At 44.3% G+C, this 27,915-nt stretch overlaps 1 protein-coding gene across 3 annotated transcripts in view; it reads left to right on the top strand.

Moving 5' to 3' along the window:
• RFTN1 (raftlin, lipid raft linker 1) overlaps positions 1-27,915 on the top strand; it is a 192,143-nt gene that overhangs the window by 113,507 nt on the left and 50,721 nt on the right. For all 3 annotated transcript variants that reach the window (XM_032408761.1, XM_032408760.1, XM_032408759.1), the window contains exon 5: positions 21,155-21,494. In XM_032408761.1, the coding sequence (XP_032264652.1) occupies positions 21,155-21,494 (340 nt within the window). The remainder of the gene's footprint in view (positions 1-21,154; positions 21,495-27,915) is intronic.

Below are 27,915 nucleotides of genomic sequence, written 5' to 3'. Positions count from 1 at the left end.
GTTTTGGCTCTCCGTGTTTTCTAGTTGACACAGAATTGTGGTTATCGTGTTTTCTAGTTGACACAGAATTGTGGTTATGAGTCTTGTCGGCCACAAGGAGCAAGGAGCAGTATCAGTACATAGCATATGTTGGATAAGAGAGGAAAATTTTCCTCATGGAAAGATCCAGAACACAACTTGGAGCCAACTTTACAGCCTTTTAGGAATATATTTGGAATAATTAAATTTTTGTTTATAATATTAATTATTAATTTAGCTGTACCTGCCTTTTTTAGATATATAAAATATATCCATTTGGAAATAATACTTTTCTCCCCATGTTTACATTTCACAAAACACTTTTATTCCTACTCTTTTCATGCATCTTTGCCTTCAGTGTCTTTATCGTCACCAGAGTGACTTTTTGGGGCATCTAAAATAAGGTTTTAAGCTCATCATATTTACTTTCATCCAAATTGTTTGGGGAATTCAATGCTTTAAAAAATCATGAGTGATGCCATCACTAGAAGCTCTATCTTAAGTCAAAAAATACTCATTCATTTAACGCTAGGATAGTTGTTTTTTTTTCTTATCCAGCTCAGAGGTGAATGAGAAATCTCCATAATGCAAACTTTAAAAAAAAAAATCTCTCTTTTTATTAAAGATAACGCAAATACAGGAGAGTGCATAAATCGTAAGTGTATAGCTCAGTGAGTTTGCACAAAATGAATGCACCTGGGTAACCAGCACCCAAGTCAAGAAATAGAACAGCCCAAAGCCCTCTTCTGGCCACTCCCGCTACTTCCCCCCACCTCCTCCCCAGAGACAGCCTGTCTAATTTCTAACACCAAAGGTTAGTTTCGCCTGGTTTTGAACTTCATACAAGTGAAATCTCTCGTAAATGGCCTTTTTTGCTCAACACTCAACACTCTATGTGTCCTATCAGGGTCTTCTTAGTAGTTTGTTCATTTTCATTTGTGTATAGAATTTGTACGTTGCTTTTTTTTTTTTTTTAAGATTTTATTTATTTATTTATTTATTTGAGAGAGAGAGAGAGAAACAGCATGAGAGGGGATAGGGTCAGAGGGAGAAGCAGGCTTCCCGTTGTACGTTGCTTTTTTAAATGCCATCTTTAAGAAGCATGCATACTGCAGCACCCAAAATGTTGTTTCATGCCATAGGAATTTTTTAAAATTTTTGTTAGGTGTGTCTCCCTCCTTCTAAAAAATTAAGTCTATCAGATGACTTTAATAAAGTTCCCAAACCAGTTTTGATTAATGTGTTGTCCCTAGTAAGCATTTTGCTCTTCAAAATAAAGTGGCAGAGAGCCCTTGTTTTGTGAGAGACTTTGTAGAAGTCTGTCAGCATGTGAAGTAATTAATTCCCTCTTTCCTGAGAAATAACATTTAGGGGGTAAAACCCAGGGTATAGCCAGGAGATGCAGCGTGTGATTATATATGGGGCTGTGTATTTCCCCTTTCAGCTTACTGTGGAGGGGGTCATCGTGTTGCCGCTAGTGAATATTGGCTTAACTCTTGGCAGGGGAGATACCTTCCTCCCCCTAAGTATCTGTTTGACTGACTTCTTCACCTCCTTCAGATCTCTGCTCAAGTTCACCTTCTCAGAGAGCCCACCCACCCTGCCCACCATTTTTAAGAGAGTACCTTATGCCTTGCCACTCCCCAGCCTACTGATTCCCTTTACTCTTCTCTGTTTCTCTCATCTGTGGCTCTTTTTGCCTCCTAGACATGCTTTACTATTTTCACTTAGTTATTATGTTTATTGTTTCTTGTCCCTTGTTTCCATAGCAAGAAGAGTGTAGGTCATATCGCAGATGCTCGGTGAATATTTATGGAATGGAAGAGCGAGAGCCGGTGGGTTTCCGAGGCTTGAGCGGTGTCAGAATTGCGTAGACAGATGCTTTCAGAGGAATGCAATGAAGATAAAGGAGACAGATGTTCATACGTTTTCTTTTTTCCTGTAACTCGCAGTAGCTTTTTCCAGTGTTCAGGGTGTTTGAAACCTGTTGAGTAAACCCTTTCTGGAAGTGATTTGTGAAGGTCCTCGTGTCACCCATTTCTACTTCATGCTTCTCGGCAGACACGTTTACAAATAGGGAAATTGCTGTTATCACCAGGAGAGGTTCCAAAGTGGCATGCATGCACATATATATATATATATATATATATATATATATATGAGATGGAACATCTTTTGAGTGCTAATTATGCACCGTCAGTGAACACATGTCGGGTTCACAGCACAGGTTGAACTTCCCCGTCTGCGTTGTTCAGAGGTGCCGAACATCCCCACTCGGTGCGGCCTCCTGTCTGCCAGATTTGTAGGGGATCCAGCACAGACAATGAATGTGGGAATTTGGACCAACCCCACGGCATACAGAGGGTGGGGTGTCTCCTCTGAGAAGTGGAGTTTATCCTGCCAAGCAGTTAGGCTGCCTGTTTTATCTTCACCCGAAACTGGAAGGTTTCACTTTGATTGCTTGAGATTACGTGGGATCTTTTCTGAGGGTTTTTGAGAGACTGTGTGACGGGGTTACCACCCATGTAAGGTTTTCCCTTTCTGCCTTGGGGGAGAATTCCCACTCAGAGAGCCAGTCGCATTGGGATCAGTCAGCCATGTCGAACAGGGCTTGGGGGGAGGGGTGGGGGAAAGCACTTGGACACAGAGTACTCATTTACTGAAATTGACTTGCCTCCTCGAGGAGAACTCTGGAAATTCAAAAGCCCGATTCCAGAATTTTCTCCCGATTCCAGTAAAGGAAACCTGCTACTTAACTAATAACAGTCACCTACACAAGGCACATCACTTTTCTGAATTCTTTGTTTTCTTCCCTATAAAATGAGGCCTTTGCGCATTGGTAATCTCTAATAGTTTGTGATTCTGTGGTCAGTCCGGCTTTGGAATGATTTCTCCCTCATCAAAGAGGTTTATTTGACTGATTTATGGTTTATAATGGTGGCATGCTGAATTTGAGTGCCAGACGGGCTCACTGTAGTATTCCCTGGGCTCTCCATCCAGTAAGTCAAAGTTTGTTGAGTGATAACTGTTTTTGTCTTCCCCCCCTTAACTAACAACTGTGACTGGAGTTTAATATAAGGGCTGATACTTTTGCACATTTTTTTCTTTTTTTTTTAAGGTTAGAAGTCAAGGTTGCCGTCTGAGTGAGACTCCAGCTGAAAAAAACATGTTGTGAGGAAAATTGAAACTTTAAATGATTCACTTGTTGGATCACTTCTGACTTAAGTGTTTACGGGACTAAAAACTAAGATAGATTATCATGATGTGGGTGGTGCTGTAATCTGTAAAAGTAACACAATATATGCATGTTTGGACAAAAGGCCCCAGTACTCTAATAACCAGTTATTATACGTCTAGCCTAAGCAGTCAGAGAAAATGGATCAAACCAAGGTTTCCCATCTAATTAATTACTTCCCAGTCTATATCTTCATTCTGTTAGCCTTACAGCAGCCTTCCTACATATTGAAAAGGTAGCTGGGGAGGATGGGTAGTAGACATGTAATCTGATGGGATATTAGGGATGTTATTGTTTGGGGTAGTAGTGGTATTATTGGTGGGGGTGAGAGGGATGGTATATTGGTGGGGGTAGTGGGGAATCTTATTTTTTTCCCCCAGCTTTATTGAGATAAAAATGACAAATAACACTGTGTAAATTTAAGGTGTACATGATGATTCAATATACCTACATATTGTGAAGTCGTTGCCACATTAAAGTTAATTAACACATCCATAGTTACTTTTTTTAGTGGTGCGAACATTAACATCTATTCTCTTAGCAAATTTCAATTATGCAATATGTAGAGTATTGTTAACAATAGTCATCATGGCGTGCATTACATTCCCAGAATGTATTAATCTTATAACCCTAAATTTGTACCCTTTGACCCCCACCTCCCTGTTTCTCCTGCCCCACCCCCAGCCCCTGGTAACCACCATTCTACTCTGTTTCTGTGAGTTTGACTTTTTTAGATTTCATGTATAAGTTATACAGTATTGGTCTTCTTCTGCCTGACTTATTTCACTTAACATCATGCCCTCGAGGTCCTGATCCATGTTGTTGCAAATGGTAGGATTTACTTCTTGTTAATGGTTGAGCAATAGTCCATCATTTACATGTATCACATTTTCTTTAAATAGGGATGTTATTGGCGGCAGAGATAGGGATGTTATTGGTGGAGGCAGTAAGATGTTATTGGTGGGGTGATAAGGGAAGGGTTGAGCAGAAGGCAAAGAAGTTTTTATAAAGAAAGCGTCTTCAGAGAGAAAAAGGTTGGGGTATGGAGAACACAGGGAGTGGAAGTCAAAAGAAAATACCTGAAAAGATGGGAAAACTTTAAAAGAAAATGTTTAAATATATTCCTGGTAGAAATAAAGTTAGCTTTTGATGGAACTCGTTATCATTCAGTTGGTGTAGAAACTTTATTTCAATGACTTCCCATTTTGAATGAGAGATGTAGCTGCTACTCTGCCTACCTTCTGAGACGCTCCCCAGAAGGCAATGGAAGATTCTCTTTATGACACCTGAAGAATAACACAGAAGGATTTTTTTCCCCTAAGCCTCACGCTTAGCAGAGGTCTCTACAACCCCTTCTCACTCTGACAGTGCCTGGGAATGTGGGCATTATTCTGTGTCGCTCTTGAATAGTAAAACATCATCATGCATTCACATTCTGCACATTTGTAACTTGCAATAAACAAGAACTGAGCTCGTGTTTGTCTACAGGTTTGCTCAGCCAATTAATAACGTAAGGCACACCACAGGGACCAGGCTCACCTCCGAGTACCTGCTAGTTCCAGCAGTTTGGAGGCATCATCACAAACTGCGAAGCTAATTACAAACTCTTCTTACCTTTCAATTAAAGCGTATCCCTCAAGGCCCACTCCTTGGAAGTATTCATGTTATCCTTGTTTACATTTCTGCATATTTGAGAGTGCTGCTAACTGCATCCTTTATAAAGGATGTGGATTTGACTTTAAGAAATTACTAGAGTCTGGTATCTTCCCATGGGTATGAGTTAGTGAGCATTGCTGTATTTTAAGAGGATGTCTATTGCTGTGTAATGAACTATCCTAAACAACAACAGTCTTTTATTTTGCTCACAAATCTACAACTTGGGCAGGATTCGGCAGAGGTAACTAATCTTTGTTCCACGTGGTATGAACTGGGGCAGCTTCACGTGGCTGGGCGGATCCACTTTCAATATGGCACACTCACGTGACTGACAAGTTGTTGCTGACTACAGGCCTCTCCATAGACTCGGGGGCTTCCTCAAAACATGATGGCGGGGTCCTAAGAACAAGCATCCCAAGAGCACAAGGTGGACATTCATGGAACTTTTATACCAGGCCTTGAAAGTTACGTAGCACCCTTTTTACCTTACTCATTGGTCAAAACCATCACAGCAGCCCACACTGGTTCAAGTAGAGGGACATAGACTCTGCTTCTTGGTGGGGGAGTGGCATGGTCCTAGCAGACCATTTAGAATGTGAAATCCTGTTGTGGCCATCTTTGGAAGATGCAGTCTGCCACATACATGAATTTGAACATGCTATGTTCATTTACAGTTCATTCTACTGGGAGAGAACTTTGAGACCATGCTAAAGCAAATATGGAATACATAAAAAATAAAAAAGAAGGCGAATTGAGTATCGAATATAAGGGTTATTGGACATTGAAAATAATCTTTAAGTGTAATTCTCAATAGTTGTGAATGCAAAGCCCTGCCCCCCCAAAATAAATCCTATTTGTTACTCAAAGAGATCACATACCTTCATGAGATCTGAAACTTCCTCAAATCATTTCCATCTTCCAGAAGAACTGTCTGGGGTTCTCCAGGGTATTTACAAAGGAACAATAAAACATTCATTTCTTTAGCACATTGTAATGAAAACCATCCCCAAGTACTTAGTTTAACTGCTCTGTTTACCATGGGGGTTTCAAATGCCATTAGGACCGTGTTATATTTTTGTTGGTCTGAAGTCATGGGAATAGAAAAGGTTTTTTTGTTTTGTTTTGTTTTGTTGTTAAACCAAGAGGTAAAACTAGGATAGCGCTGGTCCAACCATACCATTTCAACATTTTGTTAAAGTGCCTTTCATCAGTGTTTTGGAGGCCTGTGTAAATCAGGGAATGGTGGTGGGGGGGATCACAAATACTGGATGTTAAAGCAGCATGGTGTGAAGGGAAACATCTGCTCTTGGTTAAAGTTCTTTAAACTTACGTTCTTTTGCCTCAATCATTTAACTGTGGTCCTGAGATTTGAGTTCCATGAAGACTCTAAAACTGGTTTTCCAGAACATTCTCAGGAGTCTTAATAAACCCTTAAGGTTTTTGCCCCACGCCTGTAATTCCAGGGTCTCTGGTATTAACCAAAGTATAAAACTAGGGTTGTCAACCTCAACAGCTCCAGGATTCTGAATTCTAGCTGTTTTGTTTCATTTTGTTTTTTAAGGAAATGCATAGTCTTGTGTTAGGTAGTTCCTTTAAGAAAGAAGGCCCCAAGGAATGACCAGTTATGGGGCATTTTTTACCTTGATAAGAAGTACTGATATGAACAAATTGTTTATTGCTGTATATTTTCTTTTGCCTAAGGGGAAGATTGACCTGGTTTGTTAAGAGATGGACTAGGAACCCAAGGGATTACAAATTATTTTAACAGTTGGCTTTCTTAAGATGTACCCCTGGACCCGTAGCCCCTTAATTTTTCTAGGCTTCAGGTTTTTTTCACTGTTAAAGTGAGATGAGTAGCAAATGATGTGCAGATTTTCAAAATCTCAATTGAGTGTTATTTGCAAAACATTATTGGCCCCAGATGGATCGTTCCTGAAATCGTAGAGTCGTAGACATTCCACTTAGAAGTAACCTCAGATGCTGCAAATTTCATCTGTTTCCTATTCTTCCCTTTAATAGACATTTATTGAGGACTTACAAGGTACCAACAACTGTTTCAGATACTGGAGACATCGTAGGGAACAAAACAGACAACATTCCTGACTTCACAGAGTTCTCATTCAACTGGGAAAGATAAAGGTTAATAAGGAAACAGGTGGAAGTAAGTGATATGATGAAAATTAAGGAAAGAGATATGTTGAAGCGTGACCAGGTGACCGTTTTTAGACTGGGATTTCAGGGAGGGCCATAAATGGGGAGAGAGGACCCTGGTAAGCAAGGAGAAACCAGTCATGGGGGGTTTGGGTGAAACAGCCTCCCAAACAGAGGGATCCGCTTAGACCATGAAGGGAACAAACTTTGAATGGTAAAAGAACAAAGGCTCTTCAAAGAGGAGGGGCGTGAACAAGGTGTGGGGGTTGCCCCCTAGGGGGAGAACAGGAGCGCTGGCTAGGGGTAGATGGAGGGATCACAGGTCAGTACAGGGTCTACTCATGGTCTAGATGGACGATGTTGAGCCTTCCTTGTTGTGACCCTGAGTGGATGGGATGGATTTGACATGGTGGGAGGGGCCAGGCAAAGAAAGCCAAGGGTGTAATAGCAGGAGAGTGATGGAAGGAGCAGATCACATATTGGGCAGGGAAGGATGAGAGAGAGCAGTCATGGGAGTCTGTTTTAAAGCAGCTTTCTGGGGGCGCCTGGGTGGCTCAGTTGGTTAAGCGACTGCCTTCGGCTCAGGTCATGATCCTGGAGTCCCGGGATCGAGTCCCGCATCGGGCTCCCTGTTCAGCAGGGAGTCTGCTTCTCCCTCTGACCCTCCTCCCTCTCATGCTCTCTCTCTCTCATTCTCTCTCTCAAATAAATAAATAAAATCTTAAAAAAAAAAAAAAAATGTCCTTGTTTGGGTGATTACCAATGGTTTAAGAGTCCTGTGGTGTCTGGCCTTTTAGTCAACAGACTGTTGTCTCTACTTCTGGTCTCCCATCTACCTCTCACTCACATCCTTCCCAGGCAGGCGTAGCTCTTATGACCTTTCTCACAAGCTCTGCAGTGACTCCCAGGCCTTCAACCACTCTTTTTGCCTCCTGTCTGCTCACTTCTATTACTACCACCCCCCACCTCAATTCATACCACATCCTGTGGACAGATAAATTTTCCTCGGGAGAAACCTGATTGTTTGACTGCTGCTCTGACCCCATGATGGCACCTCATTGCTTACAGAGTAAAAAGTCCAGACTCTAAAGATTCAACAGTCTTCATGATCTAGCCCTGGTATTTCATAATATGGGTTAGAGTATAGGATAGAGTATAGACAATATAATGCTGACCAGTATAATAGGTAGGAATATGGAGTCTGGAACCAAACTGCCTAGGTTTGAATCCTACTTGCCATTTACTGGCTGTGTGCCCTTGGGCAAGCTGTGCAACCTCTCTGTGCCTCAGTTTTCTGATCTGTAACATGGGGATAAAAAAGAAAATCTACTATTACTGTTATTAAAGGATTAAACGAGTTAACCTCTATCTGGCCCTTAAAATAGTCTGCAGCACACAGTGAGTGTTCAATAAATATAAGCTTTTGTGATTATGGATTTTCTGTGCAGGCATACTGAGCATTTGTTCTCCTCTACCTAACTTATGACACTTTCTTACCTCTTCATGTTGCTAACCTTTGTTTCAATAATCCAGCCAGATGACTTCCATGGGAGCCACCCAGCTCTACCCTGGCCAGAGCTGACTGGCCCAGAAGTGGACACCTCATCTGAGCTGGGCCAATCAGAGCCCTTCTCTGGGATCTTTTGCAGTGTGTAACCAGGAAGTTTGGGCATTCTATCTCCAGTGGCTAGGCTGAGTTTTCTGTAAGCAGAAAACTCGGAAGTTGGCAATGATCCTATTTCCTGCCACATGGAGAAAATTTGTCCTAAATAAGAAAGAAGGATGATGCTAACAAAGAAAAGTAGGGGCAAAACTTGGAGAAAGTTTCCTGACTGTGCTGAAGACACTGGCTCTAGGTCTTCCTTAGGTCCAGCTCTGGCCCTTCCCTACTGTCCACTTGGCTGCTACGTGAGGTACCACTGAGTCATTCCTCACATATTGGCCTTTCCTTGTTTACCTCCCCTTTGCATCTTTGATTTAGACTTTTGACAGGTTGGGGTCTTCTAGTGGGTTGGTTTTCAGGTGGCACCAATAGCTAATTGAAGATCTTTGAGGAATAGGAGTTAAACAGCACACCCTCTCCGTTCTACTGATTTATAACTCCCATGCACTACACTTTTAATGAATTATGAAATTATAGGTACACTCTGAATTAAAGAACTAAGTCAATTAACACAGATAATGAGGACCAATAAAACTCCTTTTGTCAGAAATGCCTGCTCTCGGGCGCCTGGGTGGCTCAGTTGGTTAAGCGACTGCCTTCGGCTCAGGTCATGATCCTGGAGTCCCTGGATCGAGTCCCACATCGGGCTCCCTGCTCGGCAGGGAGCCTGCTTCTCCCTCTGACCCTCCCCCCTCTCATGTGCTCTCTCTCTCTCTCTCATTCTGTCTCAAATAAATAAATAAAATCTTTAAAAAATAAAAAAATTAAAAAAATAAAAAATAAAAAAAAAAGAAATGCCTGCTCTGAAGAGAGTTACCAAAGGATGGATCTATTCTCTACTGTCACCAGGATGCTGGGCTCCACCTCTTCCTTTTGTTTTTTAGGGAGTTTGTAGTTTTCCAAGTTCTTTCAGCATTTTCTGAGCTCCCCACCAAGTCACCCGTAGTAGCAGAGGAGAATAAGGCAGTATCTCTTCCCTGCAATCCCAGCCCCACCAGGGATTTAAGGGCAAGCCGTGGCCCTTCAAACTGAGCAATAGACAGTTTGAGAAGGATTGAACATGTTAATTCTTCAGAGTCTCTAAGTTACCCCTTGGATCAAATTAAACTGAGAGCACAGGGATGCCTGTTTGGCTCACTATTGCGTCCCCTGCTCCTAGTGCCTAGCACATAGTAAGGTATTGAGGTATAGAATGAATGAATGGGTATTTTTTTTTTTTTTCTTATAGACAGTATATAGTCGGGTCTTGATTTTTTTTTCTTTTATTAACATATAATGTATTATTTGTTCGGGGGTACAGGTCTGTGATTCATCAGTCTTGTGTAATTCACAGCGCTCACCATAGCACATTCCCTCCCCAATGTCCATCACCCAGCCACCCCATCCCTCCCACCCCCCTCCACTCCAGCAACCCTCAGTTTGTTTCCTGAGATTAAGAGTCTCTTATGGTTTGTCTCCCTCTCTGGTTTCATCTTGTTTTATTTTTATCTCCTTCCCCTATGATCCTCTGCCTTGTTTCTCAAATTCCACATATCAGTAAGATCATATAATAATTGTCTTTCTCTGACTGACTTATTTCGCTTAGCATAATACCCTCTAGTTCCATCCACATAGTTGCAAATGGCAAGATTTCTTTTTTGATGGCTGCATAATATTCCATTGTGTGTGTGTGTGTGTGTGTGTGTGTGTGTGTGTGTGTGTGTATCACATATATATCACATCTTCTTTATCCATTCATCTGTTGATGGACATCTAGGCTCTTTCCGTGGTTTGGCTATTGTGGACAATGCTGCTGTAAACATTGGGGTTCACGTGCCCCTTCGGATCACTACATCTGTATCTTTGGGGTAAATACCCAGTAGAGCAATTGCTGGGTCATAGGGTAGCTCTATTTTCAACTTTTTAAGGAACCTCCATATTATTTTCCAGAGTGGCTGCACCAACTTGCATTCCCACCAACAGTGTAGGAGGGTTCCCCTTTCTCTGCATCCTCGCCAACATCTGTTGTTTCCTGACTTGTTAATTTTAGCCATTCTGACTGGTGTGAGGAGGTATCTCTTTGTGGTTTGATTTGGATTTCCCTGATGCCGAGCGATGTTGAGCACTTTTTCATGTGTCTGTTGGCCATTTGGATGTCTTCTTTGGAAAAATGTCTGTTCATGTCTTCTGCTCATTTCTTGATTGGATTATTTGTTCTTTGGGTGTTGAGTTTGATAAATTCTTTATAGATTTTGGATACTAGCCCTTTATCTGATATGTCATTTGCAAATATCTTCTCGCATTCTGTTGGTTGTCTTTTGGTTTTGTTGACTGTTTCTTTTGCTGTGCAAAAGCTTTTTATCTTGATGAAGTCCCAATAGTTCATTTTTGCCCTTGCTTCCCTTGCCTTTGGCGATGTTTCTAGGAAGAAGTTGCTGCGGCTGAGGTCGAAGAGGTTGCTGCCTGTGTTCTCCTTTAGCATTTTGATGGACTCCTGTCTCACATTGAGGTCTTTCAACCATTTTGAGTCTATTTTTGTGTGTGCTGTAAGGAAATTGTCCAGTTTCATTCTTCTGCATGGGGCTGTCCAATTTTCCCAACACCATTTGTTGAAGAGACTTTTTTCCATTGGACATTCTTTCCTGCTTTGTCAAAGATTAGTTGACCATAGAGTTGAAGGTTCTTTCTGGGCTCTCTATTCTGTTCCATTGATCTATATGCCTGTTTTTGTGCCAGTACCATACTGTCTTGATGATTATAGCTTTGCAGAGATCTTGAAGTCCAGAAAATTGTGATGCCACCAGCTTTGCTTTTCTTTTTCAAATTTCCTCTGGCTATTCGTGGTCTTTTCTGGTTCCATACAAATTTTAGGATTATTTGTTCCATTTCTTTGAAAAAAGTTGATGGTATTTTGATAGGGATTGCATTAAATGTTTAGATTGCTCTAAGTAGCATAGACATTTTCATAATATTTGTTCTTCCAATCCATGAGCATGGAATGTTTTTCCATTTCTTTGTGTCTTCTTCAATTTCTTTCATGAGTATTCTATAGTTTTCTGAGTACAGATTCTTTCCCTCTTTGGTTAGATTTATTCTTAGATACCTTATGGTTTTGGGTGCAATTGTAAATTGGATCGATTCCTTAATTTCTCTTTCTCTGTCTTGTTGTTGGTATATAGAAATGCAACTGATTTCTGTGCATTGATTTTTATATCCTGCCACTTTACTAAATTCCTGTATGAGTTCTAGCAGTTCTGGGTGGAGTATTTTGGGTTTTCCATGTAAAGTATCATATCATCTGCAAAGTGTGAGAGTTTGACTTCTGCTTTGCCGATTTGGATGCCTTTTATTTCTTTTTATTGTCTGATTGCTGAGGCTAGGACCTCTAGTACTATGTTGAATAGCAGTGGTGATAGTGGACATCCCTGCCGTGTCCCTGACCTTAGGGGGAAAGCTCAGTTTTTCCATGAATGGGTATTATTAACCTCATTTTATAAATGAGGGAACTGAAGTTCAGATAGATCCTCTGGCTTAACCAGTAACATCGCTAGTGAGTGGCAGACTTGGATCTGAAGCTGTAGGTCTCAGATTCCTTGTCCAGAGCTCATTCTAAGACCTCCCCCTCCCAGTCATTAAAGGAGAAAACCACAATACCAGCAGATTTATATGATAATGGCGCTAAACTCCCAGCAGTGCTTAGTAAAGGTTTCAATTCCTAAAGCTAAATGTTAACAGATAAGAATACTAAGGGCATTTTCAGACTTGAGCTAAAATCCATGTTATTTTTGAACCGTTCTTTTCAGAAAACTGTACAAGAGTTTAGGTGACAAAAGATGAGAAGGGTTGTGTGCATATGATAAAATATTCACCGTAAAGACTCATGTGTAATCGTGGAACTCAGAACAGCATTTTTGTGCCTGTTCTTGACATAAGTGCATGCCTCTCTAGGTTCCCTTTATATTTCATAAATCCCCAAAGACATTAAAATGTCAGCTGTCACGGAATGGTGGCCCATGAGTTATGGGGGAGGGTCAAAGTGGGCAGTGGTCTGGTGTAGGGTAAATTGTGTGTGTGTGTGTGTGTGTGAGAGAGAGAGAGAGAGAGAGTCTTAGTCTTTTCCCTATGTTTTATGCCTCTGAAGTCATTGCTGAAAACTCTGTTTCTATTATTCAGTATTTTAGATGATTTATTATGCTCATAATAATATTTATTATTACATGATAATAGAAATACTCTGTATCTTCACTGTCCAGTAATATGGTCACTAGCCACAAGTGGCTATTGGACACTTGAAATGTGACTAGTGTGCCTGAGGAACTGAACTTTTCATTTAATTTTATTTGAATTAATTTAAATTTAAATAGTCACACCTGGCTAATAGCTGCCATATTGGATGGCTCAGCTCTATATCTTTTAAAAGTCCGTGAGTTTCTGATTTCCAGCATTAATGAGCTAATGAGTTATGAGAATTCCGTTAAGTTCATCATAGAGTTAGAAACTGCCTATAACTTGCAGACCTTAACTCTGCCAGTTAAGGATTACCTTCCCTCACCTCAAAATGTGGTGGGGCAATTTCCTTTACCTGGACAACAGTGGCCACTGGTAAACTTCTTGCCATACTTCAGCCTCTCCCCTGGGACCTTGAATCAATGGCAGATTAAGTCCTAGGGTCTTGTTTCTATTTAGGGCACACGCTCTCTCCCTGCCTTTTGGGAGCTCCTGGCCATCTCTTCATTTCACACCAAGTCAGATTTTGAGTTAGAGTCCTTTATCAGTCTGCCCTGTGCTCTTATACCCCTCCTTCCCTTTCCCTGTTTTCCTACTATATTAGTCAGAATTCTCTGGAGAAACAGACCTAATGGGATTATCTATCTATTGATTGATGTATCTGTAGAGAGAGATACTGAGATTGAAAGTGATTGGTTTTAAGGATTGTGGGAACTGGCAAGTCCAAAACCTGCAGAGCTGTCTGGCCAGCTCAAGGCTCAGGTAAGTGTGATGCTACAGTCTTGAGTCTGAAGGTTGTAAACTCAGGCAGATTTTCTAGGTTGTTGTCTACAAGCAGAATTCCTCTTCGGGAAAAACTCAGTCTTTGCTCTTAAGGCCTTCCACTGATTGAGGGAGGCCCATCCACACTATGGAGGGCAATCTGCTTTACTCAAAGTCAGTTAATTAAGATGTTAATCACATCTTTAAAATATCTCTATAGAAACATCTAGACTAGTGTTGACCAAGCAACTGGTTGCTATAGTTTAGCCATTTGACACATAAAATTAACCACAACACCTTTTTCACTAGATTCTGACAAAATGGTCTCTGACTGACTCTGACACTTCATGCATGCCATCTAGTATGGCCTGTGGGCACTCCGGTTCCTACTGACCTGTCAGCAGGAGCCTGTTCTCCTTTCTTCATGTTACAGATAGTTTTCATTTCTACAAAATCCAACCCATGTTCCATTTCTCTGTAACTGGTTTCACCCTGACTGATACATGTCCTCTAAAACATAAACCCATGTACTAGACAGAGTGCAGGTATCCCCCACTTTTCAAGAGTTCATGTTATGCCATGTCTCTTTTGCAAAAACCTACCTTTGTACCTGTTTTCACCAAGTGGAAGAAATCCAATGAGGATTTTTGCTTTTATGAAAAACGGCAAAAAGCAAAACTACTTTGTTTTGCAGTAAACCATCATAGAGGCAACATGTACCCCAGACAGTAACAGTGGCCCCACCAGTCTCCTTCCCCAGAAGCTACACTCGCATCTCAGCCTCCAGCCTCCATAACTTTGAGCTATGTCTGTGAGCATCTGTGCTTTATCTCAAGTTGTTTTGTGCATCTATTAGCGAAATGTGTCCTAAGGTATCAGAATAGCTTAAGAGAGGTTATTTTTTGGGGTCTGGGACTGCTCAAAAATTTTTTCCATGGAAATTAATGGTAATTGCTTCTTCACTTTATGCCATTTTGGCTGACAAAAATTTTCATAGAAACACACTATTTTCAGATAGTAGGGAAAACCTGTGTATATTTGAACTTTAGCAGCAGGTATCCATTTTGAAAGCAGAGTAAAGACAATACAGCTTAGATTTTCTGGGACTAGTCCAAGGTCATGTTGTTATTTTTCATGAAAGTGATTCTTTAAATATATAACCAGGGGCATCAGTGTGGCTCAGTTGGTTAAGCAGCTGCCTTTGGCTTAGGTCATGATCTCGGGGTCCTAATCGAGCCCCATGTGGGGCTCCCTGCTCAGCGGGGAGTCTGCTTCTCCCTCCCTCTCTGCTCCTCTGCCCCCCGGCTCATGATCTCTCTCTCTCTCTCTCTCTCTCAAATAAATAAAATCTTTTAAAAATATGTGTAACCAAAGAAGCTCTAATTTTTTATAACAAGTTGAGACTTTTCATAAAAATAAATTTTTTTAAAAGAAAAAAATCTTTTTCACATCATAATCTCTGATTTTAGGTTGGGAAAATAGAGTTACTATCAAATTTGTGCTTATTCATTACAGAGCAGTTGGGTGAAGTCTTGGATCAGTTGAAAATAGTCTTATTTCATTTTTGCTGCCTAAACCAGTAGTGTACTCCTGTAAGTGTCAGGGGTGTGGTGGTTCTTAAATGCAGCAGAAATAAGAAGGTGGGTGCAGGTGTATTTCAGTTTACACTGGTATCAAACTAAGCATCTCGGCACAGGCCAGATTACATAAAGTAGAAAGAGTGGTACAATTGAAGGAGCATTGGGTTGGATTTAGGATACTGAGCTGAATCTGGACTTTGCCTTGTGATTAGCCCTGGGTAGTTCAACAAGTCACATAACTGTCCCAGAGCCAGTTTCCTCTTCCATTAGGTATTATTTGGGGCATAAGATAATGCATTTTAAAGTTCTTTCTGGAAGAGTTGTACAATGTTGACAGTTATTGTTTTAATAATCACAGTTGTTAGAGAAATTGTGCCCGTCTGCAGGGAATTCCATAACGAGGTGACCTGGGTGTTCATGATTTGGTCTTCCGTATTGATTTGACTCCATGCTCATGAAGACCTGGTGTAGCTTGGAGGAATGGCAGTGTCCAGCAGCAGAGAATGAGGCCTGAGGTAAATTGATTTTAGATGTATGGAGAATGGAGGAGGGATTCCAGAAACACTGGGGGGATAAATCTGGCAGGGTGTGGTGAGCAGATAACACAGAGTTAGAGAAAAGCAAGAGCTAAGGAAGACATTTGTGGCTCCAGTTTGAGAGATGAGGGTGGTGATGGAGCCAACAGCTATGATCATCGGTTGTGTAGGTGTGAACTCCAGAGGAAAGTCACAGTTGGGGAGTCCAGATTTGGGAATAATTGACATATGACTAGTGGCTAAACCCAAGGGAGTAGAGGAGGTCACCACAGGGAGTATAGGGTGAGGAGAGGTGAGGAGAGGTGGCTGAGGGTGAACCCCAACAAATGGCAGCTGGTGTCCCCCATTAGTATGCTCAGGAGATTTGCTCAATAAAGGCTGTGAATGAACAAATGAATAAATGAGTGAATGAAAAACAAACAGGGATCCATTTCACAAACACAGTCAAATGACCTTAAGAGAGAAAAAGAGAGTGCTGTACTAGAGTTAGAAGAGTCAAAGCCCTTAGGGTCTAGCCAAATATTGATCTGTATAAAATCTAAATGCGGTTCCTCTGGTTAAAAAGGACTACTTCCCCTTTCTGGTAAACAATTTGGCAGCCTGTGTCAAGCCTCTGAAAAGTTAATATCTCTTGACCCATTAATTCCTCTTCCAGGAATCCACCCAAAGGAAGTAAGCAGAGCTGCAAAGATTTATGCATATTTGCATACATTTCATATTCCTGAGACATGAGTTTTTCTGGAAGGCTTGGGATGGAGGTGGGAGGGAGGCATTTAACTTTGGCATCTTTTTAAAAGTTTTGATATTGTATAGTAGTATGGTGCAGGATACAAAATTCTCATTAGTGTTTAAGATAAAAGATGAGCATTCAAAGAAATCTTGTGCTTTGCCCTCAGACCTCCATTCTCTGCTCTTGGAGTTACTACAGTGGGAAAGTTGAAGAATATGCTGGCCTGCGGGGTGAAGTCACAGCCTTTGTTGGCATGCCATTCAATGACATCCACAATATGGCCCTTCTGATTTCCAGTCCCCACCCCCCACTCCTGGCTTCTCTTGCAATGATCCAGATATATTCGTGTATAGAAGTTACTTCAGTACATCAGGCTGTTGCATACCATCAAGTTTTGCCCATGATGATCCTTCTTTCTCTTTACCTGCATTGCCGTTCTCCCTTTCTTTCACCTATCTGGTGAACTCCTATTCATCCTTCAAAACCTCCTGCAGATTTGGTCCCTAAATAGGTTTTGCCTAGCACAGTATTTTGGAAAAAAAAATTGAATTTGACTGTTTAAGGTGAAGCATACACACTCCAATTCTGTCACACTCCTCACCTCTTCCTGTTGTATTACATTATTTCATTTGTTACAGTCCTGACCTGTCAGAAACTTTTCAGCCTCCCCTTCAGGCAGAAATAATCACTGTCATTTCTATGCCTTTATATCCATTACTATATTTATCATTCTCTATGAGAACTTTGTGGAGTATTTACTTTTTTTCAATTATAAAAGTAATATGCATACTCATTAGATAAATTTTGAAAAATTACACACGAATAGAAATATTACATAGTTGTCATGATATTGTGTCTATAAAGTTTAGAATCTTGGTTTTTTTAATACAACATTATAAAATAAGCATTTTTGTGCCATGTTGGTATAATTGTTTTTAAAGTCTGTTTACAATAATTGGCTGAATATTCTTAAGAGTTGGGATTCCTATTTTGTACCCACAGCACCTAAGTACAATGTTAATCTGGGCCAGTGTAGGAACTTAATACAGTGTGTTGAATTCGGGAGCTGAAAAATTCAGCAGTCTCCACCCCAACCTTCAAGGAGCTCATTCTGGGAGAGGAGACATACATATTCACTCATTGTGTAGTGTATTCATTCATTCATTCCACAGATACTTACTCTATGTCAGACATCATTCTCGCACCAGGGACACAGCAGTGCACAAAACTCTTCCTGTGTGAAATGTGTATTCTAGAATACTGATTCCCAAATTTGGGGTGCATTGAAATCACCTGAAGCCTTGCTAAAACACAAGTCTCTGGGCCCTACCCTCATGTCATGATCGTGATATGATCCAGAAATATACTGTGCTAGGCAAAAACCTATTTGGGGACCAAATCTGAAGGAGGTTTTGATTCAGGGTTTCTGAGTCAGTGAGGCCTGAGAATTTGCATTTTTAACAAGTTCCCAGGTGAGGCTGAGCTGATGCTGCTAATATGGGACCCCACTTTGGGAACCCCTCGCATGGAGGATAAGTTTGAGGTATAGTAGCTCCAAGGAAGATGGTTGTCCAGTTAGTTGTGGGAGAAGGGCACATGTCTGATTCCAGTTTCAAGTCCCAGTAAAGAAGGAGAGGACTGGGATAATACCCTGTGTCCAGAGTCCTCATCTCCTTACTCTGGATGACTGTCAGCAGTCTCTGCAGGATCACGGAAGCCTGGGATCGATAAGGAGAGGGGTTAGAGCAATAGTGACGGTCAGGAGTACCTTCTCTCCTTCCCCACCCCTGCCAAATATAACGTCTAATCTTCAGAGCAACTGCAAGAGAAGTATGATTACCCCACCCCATTTTATGGGTGAGAAAACGGAGGCCTAGAAAGTTACATAACATACTCTGGTTCCAGAGTCTCACACCTGGAGCTCCAAGCCAGGCCTTTTCTGCCTTCAAACCCCATGACTCAGGTTGAGACTGGCCTATTGTCGAGCCCTCGGTGGGACCAGCTTTTAAAAATGCTTCAGTAGTCAGAGGCGTCTTGTCTCTGCCCGTAGCAGGGGCTGGGTGCAAGTGGGCCAGGTGCCGACAGTGTTGCGGTTGATGAAGGAGAGAGCCACACTGGAGTGTAGGGGCCTGACAACTGAAACAGAGGTCTGCAGCTTGCGGGGAGAGAGCTCACTGTCCTTCCTGTAGGAGCTACATCTGGAAATTATTCATAGTGTTTTCTCACATATGAAAATTTGTGACCGTTAGGTTTCGTTCACTTTTACTACAGCTTTAGTGCCTTGAGAATTTGCATAACGTGTGCAAAACTTTAAAAAGCCCATTTCCAAACCCTTTCTGAAGAAGCGTAGGCAAGTCAGGTGTGAAATAATTCACAGATCTAGGGTGCCTGGGTGGCTCAGTTGGTTGGGCGACTGCCTTCGGCTCAGGTCATGATCCTGGAGTCCCTGGATGGAGTCCCGCATCGGGCTCCCTGCTCGGCGGGGGGTCTGCTTCTCCCTCTGACCCTCCCCCCCTCTCATGTGCTCACTATCTCTCATTCTCTCTCTCTCTCAAATAAATAAATAAAATCTTTAAAAAAAAATTCAAAAAAATTCACAGATTTAGAAAATTTAAGATTAGAAAAAAGCCACCTCCGTCCCCTGCGGTGGGAGTGGGAGGAGTCAGCGCTAAGGTGGCCCAGTTCCCCAGCTCTGACATACGCCCGCGCCTGTGCAGCTATCCACAACTCCCTGGATCACCTCATTTTAGCTCCGCCCCTGTGCTGTAGCCTCAGGTCCTTGCCGTCTGTCAAGGGTTAAGAGTATATAAGTGATGTAAGAAAAATGTCTCTTCATTTTCTGTAAAACTGCGGAAGGCACATTTTATTCCACGGCTCTACAAGAGTCCTACAACAAATTTCTCTGTTCCTCACCAGCAAATCATGCTTCTCTCTTAGGGACCTCGCATGTTTCCTCATTTCATTTGAGATTCGTAAGATCCATTGCTTTGCCTATGTTGCCAGGAAGCTCAGAGCAAGGCTTCGTAGGCAGTAGCTCAGCCTCCCTTAACCTAAGGCTCTTGGACAGTAATTATCTCCCCCTCTTTTCTTTTGAAAACTTTTGTTACCTGTGTCTGCTTTCAGAAGCTTTCCAAAACAATTTCTAAAAGTAGGTGGGTATCACAGATTAATGGGCGAAAAATGAATTTTCAGAATGGAAAGGGGTTTGTTTCATGGAAAGTTTCTTTTTTGTAATGGTCTTTGAAGAATTAAACAGAAGAATTTATGGAAAATGCCTAGTACAGTGCCTGGGACACAGCAGGTCTGCACTAGATGGTAATTCCTACTATTGTTGTCATTATTTCTAGCACAGGCTAGACTTTATAGAAAGACTGGACTGTACATTTGTAACTGCTCTAGACTGCTTTCCAGAATGTGTAGTGTTGAACTGAAATGACCTTTGGCTTAAAGTTAGGGCGGTTCATCCAAGGAGGGCTGCCTTGGCTTGCTTGTCTCTTAGAGTAGCTCCATGGGGGCGTTTCTTACTAATTCTCAAATGACGGTGGATGACCACTGCAGAAGCCTCGAGATTTTCTGAGGTCATCAACTCGGGGGTTGGTGACTGAGACTTATATAACTCTGAGGTCTTCACTTCCTGATTTATCTGTAAAATGACCTGAGCATCCTCCCCCGGAAAGTCCCCTAAAGCCGATTTCCTAGTTTGGGCTGGCTCTTGCTTGATTTTATTAGGCTCTTACTTTCCATTTTTCTTTCCCTTGCGACTATTAAATTCAGTTGCCTGGGGGTATTTGTCAGGGAGGGAAGAGTTAAAGTGCCTTGGTACTCTGCGTGGCTGTTAGCCCCCCATCTCAGGGGCTCAGGAAGTGTGAAGCAAGTTACCTGCGACTGAGACTGGATGGTGTGTACCATGGCTGGAGAGTCACGAGTCTGCCCAAGCAACACCTGAGGGCCCAGCGTGGTTTTCGGGTGCCTTTGGCTGAGGCGGAGAGCACCACGGAGCAGGTGTCGGTCAGATTTCCCCGCTGTGGGGAACGTGCACACCAGCTTTCACGCAGTGGTGATTTTCCCCACCTCTGCCCTTCTCTGCCAAAACAATTGTTTAAAAGAGGAAGCTCTTTGGGTCATAAAATGTCATCTGGTAGTTAGTATATGGCTATATAGACCTACTGGATTATACAGTAGCCTGATTGGCAGGAAGTAGGTGATTCATCAGAAAAAAAAAATAATAATGAAAAAAATAAACTTACCAAAATGAACTTCCTCTTTCAAACTCTTTGTTCCAACTCATCCTTTAGAACCTTCTTGCAGCCCCTTAGAAAAAAAATAACCAATAGGGGACTAATGCAGTATTTCGAAGAGATGTAATCTCAGCCCTGTCTCACCACATGCTTCATAGTTAAAAAGAGCAAGCCCCATGCTGTCTGTCCCCAGTGGGGCCAGGCTTAGGGTGTGGCCACCGCCTAGAGGGGACTTGGAGCATCTGCCACCTTGAGAGATTTCATGTTCAGACGGAAGTATCCACAGAGGCCTTCAGCGAGGTGTTTTGGATGTTGCACATGTCCCCCTTTGATAGAACATCCCATTCACGCGGTCCCCTTCATTTTGTTTGCCTCACAGGTCCAGGAGGCTGCGAGTCAGGGCCTGAAATTCGTCGGTGTCATACCTCAGTACGGTTGCCCTGTGAAGGCAGCAGGCAGCAGGCCCCCAGCGGACACCAGAACTGCGGAAAAGGAGCCGGGCAGGTGCGGGGATGACAAGGACGCGGGTGCTCCGGCAGGGACAGACAGCGGCCAGGAGCCAGGCCAGGGCCCCAGCGGGGAGACGCCCATTGCTGAGCAACCCAGCTTGCCCTCCGGAGAAGGGGACGGTGCAGAATGGTCTCCACACGGGATGAGCAAAGCTCTGGATGGGCCGGATGGTGACCTGTTGGAAGTGCGTGAGGAGCCGCTCTCGGGAAGTAAGTATGTCAGCACAGGGACTTTCGACCCACTTACAGAGAGGCTAACAGCTTTCCAGTAATCCCCATGGCATTTTAGGAAAAAGAAATGGAATGAGAGTGTACAGACAGCAGTCCCTCCCGCAGGAGAAACTGGATTTGTCTGGGCCTCCTGACTGATTGCTTACTGCCATCGTGACTTCCGGGACAGCAGAACCACATGAAATTGACTTGCGGTTGCTCCAACATGTCACATTTGAAGTGGATTCTAGAACTTGAGGGGTTTTATCCCCACACTCTTGCACTGCCCTCAAACAACCTCGCTCTTAGCACAGGAAGCGTTCATGTGCCGGGCACCAATGCAGAACCTATGCTCCACTTCTGGTACACTTACTTTGAGTATCTCCCTAAAGAGAGAAATCAAGAAAGACAGTTTTGAGGACGAATTGTGCAGGAAACTGGTGATTCAACTCACTAGGCTGTAAAGAACCAGATTTCACGAGTGTGTATAGTTGACGGATCAGCACTGTGGAGAGAACATGGCCAGGGAGAGGCCCCCGAGATGTGAATCCTCTTACATTGTAACAGCCGCTAGAGCGTGCACGTTAGGATGGCAGTTCCAGATAACAATACAACAACGATGAGAGTAGCCAGCAGTTATTGGTACTTCCTGCGTCCCAGGCCCTGCACCAGGAAGCACTTCACATGACTGATCTCTTAGTTCTCTCTATAGCACTGTGATGTGGGTCTGCTGTGGTATCGTTGCCCATTTTACAGCTGAGTAGACTGAGGCTTGGAGAGTAAATCTTCACCCAGGCTGGAAACTGGCAGAGCTGGTCTGTGAGCCCAGCTGCCTTAACCACCATCCCATTATACCTCTCTACTCGGTCTCCCGTGTGTGAGATGCTCATAGACTAACAAGATTTACTGAGGCCCTCAGTTTATGGTGAGTGAAGTTTCTGTCCATTTCCCTGTAATTCCCTTTCCTCATCTTTCTCCAGAAGAATCTAGCATCCAGCTGTTTCCTTAGAGCCGGGCACTCGTATGAGCTTCGTGGCCTCTTCCAGCCTTTGGAAGGTGCACAAGCAACAAGACTGCCAAGAGATCCCCAGGCCTTGGGAGGCCTTTCTCCTTAGCCTTAACCTTCCTGGTTAATGTTATTATTCATTTACTGATTCTTGAAATTAGCCTCTTATTTATTTATTTATCTGAGAGAGAGAGAGGGTAGGGGGAGGAATGAGGGAGAGGGACAAGTCGACTTCTTGCTGAGCATGGAACCTGACGGAGGGCTCGATCCCACAACCCTGAGATTATGACCTAAGCTGAGATCAAGAGTTGGTTGCTTAACCGACTGAGCCACCCAGGGGACCCAAAATTAGCCTCTTATTAATGATGAGGAACAGTTTATGCTTTGAGGATAGAAAAGAAGGTGGAACAGTTTCTTTTGTTACATTAGGTCAGTACTTCCTGAAAAGGAAACTGTGGGATGGTTCATTCTGGGCTTATTTACAAAGTTGATTTAGAGGGGGAGATTGGCACTGCCTCCATTCTGGGATATATTATGACTGTTGTTTAATCAAGGTCTGGATCCTTCTTAAATATGTACTGAAGTGTAAAATGTCTCATTTTACACTGTTTGAGGTGGGCTTCTGCTCCCTCCAGAGTAGCTGATACCCTGTGTGTGCCTCCTGATGAATGTCTAAGTCTTATCCCAGAAACTTGCATCTTGTCATTGGTGTTGGGCTGGATGTGTTGCTCTGAATCCCCAGAAGGAAGAGAGGCCTCCTTGGAGGAGCGTGCAAGGGTGAGGGTTCAGGAAGACATAGGCCCTCCAGGAGCAAAAGGCAGGAGTCATTGAGAGGCAGGTCGCACTGTGGTTAAGAACCTAGACTCTGGGGACGCCTGGGTGGCTCAGTCGGTTAAGTGTCCACCTTCAGCTCAGGTCGTGATCCTGGAGTCCCAGGATCCAGCCCCGGGTCGGGCTCCCCTGCTTCTCCCTCTCCCTCTCCCACCTGCTGGTGCTCTCTCTTTCTCTCCCTCTCCTTCTCAATAAACTTTAAGAATCTAGACTCCACTTATATCCATTCCATTTGCCACCTCCTACCTAGGCAGGCTTGGGCAAGTTACCCTCCTGTGCTTTAGTTTCTTACCCTAGTAAATAGAGACGGAACAATAGTTTCTTGTGGAAAGGTTAAGTGAGGGGTACATTTAAGGCACTCAGCGCTGCTTGACTCTAAGTGTGAACTGTTTTTATTTCAGGTCTCTGAAATTTTGGCAGCTCGTTGCTATCCTTTATTCCTCGCTGCGTGGCATAAGTGAGCCTTTGGACTTGTTTCATCAGTTCATGAACACACAGGCATTACTGGTGCAAATACATGCCTTGAGGGGGATGGGCAGACAGCAGTCACGATGGTGGCATCTCTCTGGGTGAACCGGTCTAAGTTCTTCCGATGTGCCATCTTGATGGCGCCTCACAACAGCTTTATGATGGCGGATGTGATTATTAAGCCCATTTCGCAGATAAGGAAAATCACCTTCCATGCCCTCATGTAGTGAAATTTTATCTCCTAGCTTGAGCATCCAGCCTCCCGAAGGCCGGACAGGCAGGGGCCCTGTCAGCATTGATCATGGCCTTCACCTGACCCCAGCTTCTCTCCTAAATCTCTTTCCTGAGAAGTCTTACCATTTCCTTGCACCATCACCCTGCTCCCCGCATCCGCCCAGCTTCACCTCCCTGCTGCTTGCTCAGCTTTCAGCTTGCCTTTCTCTCAGGGCCCCCTAAGGAGGGTGAAGTGTTTTTACTCCTCTTTCTGCCAGGTGGGCTTAAATAGGCAATCACAGCAAGACAATTAAAAAAAATCCAGAGGGAGTCTCCCTCTTTCCCCCTCCTTCCCCTCGTTTAATTTATTTCCTTTATAGGAGGCCTAGGGGAGCCAGGTCTAGGCTGCAACTGCTCACATAGGGCTTGCCAGCGAATTCGCCATCCAGACACAGGGCATGCGGGCCCTCCCCAACCCCGTGGGCTCTTGAACGGCCGCTCTGATCCAGAGGTTATGCTCCCCTTGCCCACGCAGGTCCCTCTGGAGACCCATCATGTGGTTCTCTTCCTGGGCATTGACTTATTTCCTTGTCCTGGAGAATTTCCTGAGGGTTCAGTGTCCTTGCTACGCAGGGGTCCCCTGAGCTGGTGCAGGGACAGCCCGGGGCCCCACTCCTGGATGCTGCCCTTCCCACACTTGCCCCTGCCTTGTGGTGAACACACAGCACCCCCAGCAGCTCTGCTCAGAAGAGCACAAATGGCCCCTTGTGATGCATTTCTGTTGATGGGGAGCATGCTTTCTTCATCTTTAATGAACAGGCCAGGTGGGGAAGGCCTGTGCAGGGAAAGGTTCAGAAGGCGCCCCAGATGTCCACCTGTCACTTCTCTCCTGGCCTGCAACATTCCTGTCTGTCCTTCCCTCAGCGTCTCTGTTGCGACATCTTCAGTCAGAGAAACAAGGAGGCCAGAAAGGTCCACACAAATTCAGATTGTTCTCACTGTCACTGAAATAACAATCAAACATCTTCCAAGCGCTGCCCTTCCTATCCTGTGCCTAGTCACTTCAAATGCTTAGAAATGCCAGCCAGAAACCTGAGCCAGTGACCTCAGTTGTATTTTATTCAGTAGGCCTCCTTGGCAGCCAGCTCACTGTGTGTGTGGGGGAGGAGGTGTCCTCCTGAGTGTGGCCTTTCTGATACGTGGCCCCCCTCCCGCGCTGGGCCAGCGCCCTCCCCTCCCCGTGCCCCCAGGATGGTTCTACCCTGCAGTTCTGCCTCCTCCTGATCTGCCACCTGCCACCATCTTTCTGGCCTTTCAGTCAGTCCATTATCAAAGAGCTGTTGAGCTCCCAGCTGTGGGCGGCAGCTCCTGCTTTCTGTGTACTGATGAAATTAGCCTCTTGTTAGATTTGGGAACAGCGCAAGGTTTAGGGTTGGAAACCTTGGCTTTGCCACTTTCCAGCTTGTGATGCCTGGGGGATCCACTTAAGGTTTCTGGGCATAGAACCGATGTGGCCCCTCGCGTGGGCTGGGAGAGTCACATCAGATGGTGGAGGTGAAAGTGCCCGTGGCTACCGCTGTCCTTGCCGGGGGATTCCCGTGGAGCCCTGCGTATGCCGTGGTTCCCCTACTTTGTCCTCACAAACAGGCCCCACCCAGGCCCAGACGTGCCTTGCTGGTCGTACCCGCGCCTGACAGAAGTCTGAAGCAGTTTCTCTCAGATTCAGGAATCTGGATGGGCTCCAGGCCCTTCTGCCCTCTTGCCCCACCACAGAGCCCACAGCCCTGCTTCCCAGTGCAAACCTTTCGTCTGAGCCCCCCTGCCTTGACCTCAGCAGACCTTAGCTCCCACTCAGTCCAACTACCAGGTCAAGTCCGACTCCCACATGTTCCTTCCCACCCAGCCAACTCGCCAGCCTCCTCCTCCTCCCACTCTAGCCCTTGGAGGCCCATGCTGTAGCCAGACGCTGAACTCTCTCCTCTCTCCAGCCTGGAGGTCTCTTGGAACACCCCGACCCAACCAGCTTGCCTGCTCCCTGCCAATCACAGGCTCCCTGGGGCCTTACTTGCAGACAGACTGCAGACTTCTGTCCTGTGCCTAAATCCCCATTGCCTGGCATGGGCTTCAGAACTGGGCATCTCCCTCTTTCCTTCCTGCTCCTGAGGAGCTTAGCAAGGCCCTAGTGGGCCTGGCTATCAGGCTGGCAGCACCCAGGAGGCCCCAAGACCCCTCCTCCTCCCCTAGCTTGTTGCACTTGTCTGGCTCAGGTCAATCCAACAAACATGTATGTATCCCCTGTCATATTACAGGGACTTTTCTGCACACGGGGGGATCTAAATAGCATGAGGCAAGCTCCCCCTGTGTCAGGGAGGAAGAGAAAGACACGAAGACAAATAAAAATAAAAGGCAAGACAGTCTTGATGCTCCTTGGGTGCTCTGCCAGTCTGATTCTTCAGCTGTTCTCAGAACATTCTCAGAAACAATGCCTTTCCCCCTCCTTTGGGACTTTCTGTCCCATGTCTGGAAAAATCTTCCAGCTGGGGTCATGGCAGAGTCACAGAGCAGCTGAGAAAATTTAAACAAACTTGGGACTTCTTTTTAGAACCCTCAGTGCCTGCTCATGTGATGATGTGTGCTGGAGAATCAGAATATTAAAACATCAAAGGGCATCATTTGGGGACAGTTTCTCTTGGCCGGTTTCCCATGTGAATAGTGAGAGGATTGTGGCCAAGGCTCCAGCGGGAAAGGGGAATTAACTAAAGGGTTACGCATCTGAAATCAGGTTTCTCCCAATATTTCATCGCTACTAATGCTTTGGAGGCTCTTGAGTCCAGCAGCATTTCCTTCCCTTCCTGACACATTTATTTCTGTCTCTGGCTTCAGCCCTCTTCCCTGGGGAGGATCCCGATGGGAGGGCTGGGGCGCTGTGAGCACCGCGCTGTCTGCCTTGTCTGGCAGTCTCTGCCTTCCCTTCACCCCACGTCCAGCAGCCCCCCTTCCCCTTTTTCTGTTTCATTACGCATTTGGGAAAGTTGTGTTTCTGTCTTGCCATGTGAGTGGGGAATCCTTCTGGGTGATAAAGTGTTGTCATGTGTTTTTGGACTTTGGCCGTGGTCAAATTCTCCACTCGCCTCTCCCATGTAGAGGCTGTGATTTCTTTTTCTTTTTAATCTCTATGTGTTTGTGCTTGACTAGAGCAGACTGTGATGATTGGTGCTCTGGCCCACCCTGGGGTCACCTGAGGACAGTGGGCTTAGCCTCTGCCTGCAGGCGTTCTCTGGAACGGGAACATGCCCCAGCAGGCCGGACAACCCCAGGGAATTCGTACCTCAGGAGTGGCTCTCAGTTCCTGAGGATAAATGCCCAGGCTTCCTTGCACCTTGGTAAGGCAATCTGAGGTGTATTCTGTACAGTGTCTCAGGGGCCTCTGTTAACTGAGTCCCAATTACTATAGTAGTAACCTGCTCATTAATGCACCCTTCACTGGCTTCCCTCGCTTCCCTATTTCCTACCCCTACTCCCTCGCTCTGTTTCCTGGGATCACGTCCCAAATAAACTACTGGCACTCAGAAACTTACAGGGTTTGCTTTGGAAGAAATCCAGATGAAGTCAGGGACTCACTAAAGCATCGCTTATCTTCTTGTCTTTAGTAGCCGGGGCTTTTATTTGAACCCCTAGCACGTAAGGACTGGAGAAGGCCTGATCCTGTAGTTCACATCCTGTCCCCCTTAGTTCCAATCCATTGCTTGATTCCGCTCCATTACAAGCCTTCCTTTGCTCGACTCCATTCCTCCAGTGTGTATTTCAAAGTCATGAATATAGTCTAGTGATTACCACCTCCGTACACCAAGACCTAATTTCTTGCGTGAAAGCATTTACTGGTGAGAGGTGGCTTCCTGAGTC

Source organism: Phoca vitulina, unplaced genomic scaffold (assembly GCF_004348235.1).
Source record: "Phoca vitulina isolate PV1807 unplaced genomic scaffold, GSC_HSeal_1.0 scaffold10, whole genome shotgun sequence".
Lineage (NCBI taxonomy): Eukaryota > Metazoa > Chordata > Mammalia > Carnivora > Phocidae > Phoca > Phoca vitulina.
The sequence above is the reverse complement of the archived record's forward strand: the minus strand, read 5'-3'. Positions and strand labels throughout refer to the sequence as shown.